This window comes from Temnothorax curvispinosus, unplaced genomic scaffold, assembly GCF_003070985.1.
Source record: "Temnothorax curvispinosus isolate PA1 unplaced genomic scaffold, ASM307098v1 QBEX01007939.1, whole genome shotgun sequence".
NCBI classification, from domain to species: Eukaryota; Metazoa; Arthropoda; class Insecta; order Hymenoptera; family Formicidae; genus Temnothorax; species Temnothorax curvispinosus.
Window position 1 is genome coordinate 8,039 of NW_020217719.1, and position 5,210 is coordinate 13,248.

General features: G+C 51.5%; 2 protein-coding genes across 2 annotated transcripts; both read left to right on the forward strand.

Moving 5' to 3' along the window:
- Nucleotides 1-1,914: 1,914 nt before the first annotated feature.
- Nucleotides 1,915-3,906, forward strand: LOC112457595. Its single transcript, XM_025020747.1, has one exon. It carries the CDS (start codon nt 1,915-1,917, stop codon nt 3,904-3,906), a length of 1,992 nt encoding a protein of 663 aa, XP_024876515.1.
- Nucleotides 3,907-4,016: 110 nt separating this feature from the next.
- LOC112457596 lies at nt 4,017-4,823 on the forward strand. The gene has a single exon (XM_025020748.1). The coding sequence runs from the start codon at nt 4,017-4,019 to the stop codon at nt 4,821-4,823; it is 807 nt and encodes a 268-aa protein (XP_024876516.1).
- Nucleotides 4,824-5,210: the final 387 nt, after the last annotated feature.

Genomic DNA, 5,210 nt, shown 5'->3' on the forward strand with positions numbered 1-5,210 from the left:
CGGTCGCGTTCCCTATTGTTATTCTCGGTCTTTCTTAATATTATTATTTTATACTATAATATAATTATTTTATTATTACATTTTGATTGGGGCCGCAACACAATGTTTGTGGTTGATTATTTTATGTAATTATCTATAATTATTATGTACAGGTCTGGAAGCATCCGTGGCGAAATTAAACCAAAAAGTAGACAATATGCGTGCGAAACTTGACTTGGTACTTATAAATCAATGTAAATTGAATAGATTTGTACTGCCAGAGGAAAAAATTCTCTGTAAACCTGCAAACATTCCTGCACTTTCTTTAGAAACCATTGAACAGGTCAAAAGGTTTGAAAAATTTCTGTCAATTGACGTGCAGCTTGCAGACACAGTAAATGATGTTTTATATGTTTTTATGGTAAATATTTAGTTTAATAAAGTCATCCCTATAATAACCTTGATTTTGGTTTTTATAAAAACTTTGAGACATCTTGCTAAGGTCAAAATCATGAGAGATAGCTCCACTCAATATTTTTACGTAAAGTTGTAAACTTGGAAAAGAAATATTAAAAGTATTATATCTGCACGATTGTGATGAAAGTGGAAGTATACTCTTTAATTTAACTCTCGTAAAGCACTCTAAACGCTGCTCCTTAAAAAAATTGTATCCAATTAAACTGACAATCAGTATATTACAGCATACCCTAAGTTGATATAGGTGACCTATCCTAGAATTATTGTCGTATGTTTAAGATTTTGCTACATTTCCTTTAATACTCTTCTGTCATTTCTTTTAGTCAAAGTTGACAAACGTTATTAGTGGAAGTGTTGCAAGTCTTATTATTTATTATTAGATTATACATTTTTTTACTTAATAAAATGTAACGGCGGATAACCTTTACGTATCTGTTTCTGTATCAAAATTCTCCTTTTATTTCAGTGTTACTATTTGAAATCTCTTCCTTTGGGAAATGATGAAGCTCGAGCAGTATCTAAACTTATGTCAAACCTCATGAGTAACTCTCTTGCCCAAGAGTATAACTTCGATTGTCATGGAACTAAATTGGCTTTCAAATTATGGGAATTGGTGCATGGTATAATGTTTGAATGAGTAGTGGAGTTCCGTGAAATGTATGTGCGCATGAGCATATATGTATATATAAAATGCGCTTTTCGGAATCCAGCTAGTTCTTTTTTTTAGCAAACGTTGATATTTTTTAATCCATACGTGTTTAAGATTGCTTAAACGGTTCTAACGATAGCAAAGTCGAAAATATAAATTAGCGTTTCAGCACGGCAATTGCGAGCACCGAGACTTGAGCATTATCGCCGTGACTTTCGACGTGACGACCAAATGAGTAAACAGTGGAGACAAGGCATTCTTTGTTCGCTTTGTTTCCTCTGTTTTCTGTTTATATTCTTCGATCGCGGAGACTTCTCTCGGTGAGGCGTGTATCGAAAGGTCTCGAATTTGCGAGAAGCCCCTGAGAGCTTAAAGGGACACGCGCCCTTGACAACGGAGCCAGTCGCTCTCTGATCTCCGAGTTGCCGCTGTCAATAATTCGAGTTGCTTGCTCCTTTTCTTCCGCGTGCGCTTAGTACTTAGAGTTGCTCGCTCTTTCGCTCGCTTAACTTTCGCTCTGCCTGCATCGGCGCTTGCTTGCGCTTTCGCGACACGATCTCTTCCTTCGTTATAATTGCGATTCAGCTTTTGTAAATAGTGTAAATAGACGAATAAACTGTGATTGTCCGTTAACTCTGCTCTTTGACTGTCTCTTCCTATCCGCGGTTCGTGTCCTCGCTCGCGCGCGCGGTCCGCTTTCGAACATTTATGGTCCTTCGAGCCGGATACTGTGACCGGCGCTCGGGCTGTGAGTGAGTGCTTAAGTGACCTACCTCCCACGTTCCGTCGAATAACATTGAGGGGAGACGATGAGTAAGGAGAACGCCAAGAAAATAGCAGGAGCTGTCTCCAAGGAGACAAATAGAGAGATGGAGGGACTTATCCGCAGCCAACATGAGCTCTACGGGCGCATTGCTCGCTCGTACGAGAACCTGAGGAAGGTGGGATCACCAAATATCACCATCGGGTTGGTGGAGGCGCGTTTGCAGGCCCTCGAGTCCAACTGGGCGAAATTCGAGGCGCAGCACGAAAAAATATATGCCGCCTACTGGGAGATCTTGGTGGATCATGACTACGAGAAGAAGGACGAGGCTTACATACAGCAAAAGGGCATGTTCCTCGAGACGCTCCGTAAGCTCAAGAGTAAAGCGGACAGCGCTCCCGCTCCGGCTGCTGCCGGGACGAACCCGCCTCGTACGACCTTGCCGCGCATTCAGCTGCCGGAGTTCGCGGGCAAATACGAAGAGTGGCCCGCTTTCCGTGACCTATTTCATTCGATCATCGGGAAGGATGCCTCCACGACTCCAGTTGAGAAGCTACACTACCTGAAGTCGTGCTTAAAGGGGGAGGCGGAACTCTTAGTGCGCAGCCTGCCCACGACGGACAAGAACTTCGAGCGCGCTTGGAAGACCTTGACGGACTACTACCAAAACAAGCGACTCCTGGTGCGCTCATACCTCGCTCAATTTACGTCGCTGCAAAAACTGAAGGGTGAGTCAGTATCCGAGTTACGCAAAGTGTATCACCGTGTCGTGAGCACTGTCGGCGCTCTCGACAGCATCGGGCGGCCGATTTCGCGTAGTGAGGACCTGTTCGTCCATCTCGTCGTAGATCTTCTCGACCCCCGTTCGCGTCGCGAGTGGGAGAACGCTGTCAGCGAAACGCCGGATCCGCCGTCGTTCGCCGTCTTGCAGCAGTTTCTGGACCGACGCCTGCATACTCTCGAATCGCTCCAGCCGGCGAAACCGAAGAAGGCGATTTCCGCGAAGGCCGGGGGGAATTCCGCGCAGCAAACGCGAGCCTTGCATGCGAAGGCAAAGGAAAACCGACTCGGTCGCTGCTCCGTATGCCAAAAGGGACATTTTATTATGTTTTGCGCCGCGTATAAGGGGAAAACCGCCGCGAAACAAAAACAGCACGTCGAGGCAAATAATCTCTGTCTCAATTGCCTCGGAAAACACAAGTTAAACGAGTGTGATTCGAAACGAAATTGTTCCGTGTGTGACGGCCGACACCATTCGAGCCTGCACGACGCGTACCAAGGAACCGAGGTCGCCACAACTTCGCATCTCGCGCAAGGACCTTCCGAGACCGCAGTGGCTGTGCTCCTCGCCACCGCCCGTGTCCGCGTGCGTGATCGGTTCGGCATCGAGCGTACCGCGCGAGCTCTAATCAACCAGGGTTCCGAGTCATTGCTCGTCGCGGAATCGTTAGTGCAGCGCCTGAAACTGTCTCGCGCACCCGCCTCGGTCGCGGTATTCGGTGTTGGCGGGAAGCGGACGGCTCGTGCGCGAGGCCTGGTGACCCTCGAAATCTCACCCCGGGGAGGAGGGCCATCAATCGCCGTGTCGGCTTTAATACCCCCTCGGCTCTCCCTCTACGGTGGAGGGATCCGTGCGGATAAAGAGGCGTGGACGCATCTCCGCGGGCTGGAGCTCGCCGATCCCGAATTTCTAGGCTCGGATCCGATGGATCTCCTGCTGGGCGCCGATGTCGTCGCCGAGATCCTCCAGCCGGGACTGCTCAAGGGCGGGGCACACGAGCCTGTTGCCCAGAAGACGGCGTTAGGGTGGATCATCTCTGGAGCCGCCGGAGCGGTGGCGAATCCGGAGGTCGCAGTAGCGCACCAGTGCCACGTTGACGCGGAGCTCTCCGCTCTGGTGCAGGGGTTCTGGCGGCAGGAGGAACTGCCCGTCGGCCCTCCCGCGCTAACCAGGGAGGAGCAAAAGGCCGAGGACTTTTTTGCACGAACCCATTTGCGTACCGCGGAGGGCCGATTCGTCGTGAGACTCCCGTCGTAAATCCGCTGCCCGATCTCCGGGGAACGCGTAACTACGCGCTACGGGTGCTAACTCAGAGGGAAAGGCGGCTTTCCCGCGACGAGAAATTGAAGAGCCTGTACGTCGACTTCATGCGGCAGTACGAGAAACTCGGCCACATGACCCCCGTCGCGCCGGACGAGATCGCGAAGAGCCGAGTGTGTTATCTCCCACACCATAGCGTCATGCGGGAAGCAAGCTCCTTGACGAAGCTGCGCGTGGTGTTTAACGGCTCGGCGGCGCTTCCTTCGGGCGACTCACTAAACCGGTACCTACGGGCGGGACCGAATCTGCTGCCGGCCCTCGCCGACGTGCTGCTGCGCTGGCGTCGTTACCGTTACGTCCTAGCCACGGACGTGGAAAAAATGTACCGCCAGATTCTGGTTCACGAGGAAGATCGTGATCTTCAGCGGATCTTGTGGCGGTACCACACAGACGAGAAGATACGGGAGTATATTCTCAACACCGTTACCTACGGGCTAACCTGTTCTCCTTTCCAGGCTATTCGTGCTTTGCTTCAGCTAGCCGAAGACGAAAAGGAACGCTTCCCGCTCAGCACCGCCCTAGCGCTGCTCTGTGCCCGCTACATGGACGAAGTACTTTCGGGCGCCGATACCCTCGAAGAGGCTATGGCCCTTCGGCAGCAGCTAACGGAACTCTGTGCGGCGGGCGGCTTTCCGCTGCGCAAGTGGTCGGCTAACGATGAGGCGATTTTGACGGGAGTCCCGGCGGAACATCGTATGCAGAACCTCAGGAATCGCACGGCATCCTGGGCTTACAGTGGCACCCCGGCGTCGACAGTTTCTCCTTCGCGACACGGACGAGCCCGGGGACGTCAGTCACTAAACGGTCAGTGTTGTCGCTCACTGCCCGGCTCTTTGACCCCCTTGGTTGGCTAGCGCCGGTCGTGGTACGTGCCAAGATAGCCTTCCAGGCCACTTGGTTGCAGGGTCTCGACTGGGACGACTCGCTGGCGGAAGACGACGCCCGACGATGGAGGGAGTATCAGACCGAGCTTCCGGTACTGGAGCAGATTCGAGTTCCGCGGAGGATTTTTCCGGACGCGCCGGGGATTGGCCTCGAGCTCCACGGCTTTGCTGACGCCTCCGAGAGAGCGTACGCTGCCGTAATCTACCTACAAGCAGAAACAAAGGACGGATCATAGCGAGTCACCTTGATGGCAGCCAAAACAAAGGTTGCCCCTCTCAAGCAGGTCACCTTGGCTCGACTCGAGCTCAACGCCGCTGCGCTGCTCGTCAAACTCGCCTCTCACGCCAAGACCGTCC

What these genes read in the sequence shown, in the direction of transcription:
- LOC112457596 (XM_025020748.1), top strand. Translation starts at nt 4,017, where the DNA reads ATGCGGCAGTACGAGAAACTCGGCCACATGACCCCCGTCGCGCCGGAC.
- LOC112457595 (XM_025020747.1), top strand. Translation starts at nt 1,915, where the DNA reads ATGAGTAAGGAGAACGCCAAGAAAATAGCAGGAGCTGTCTCCAAGGAG.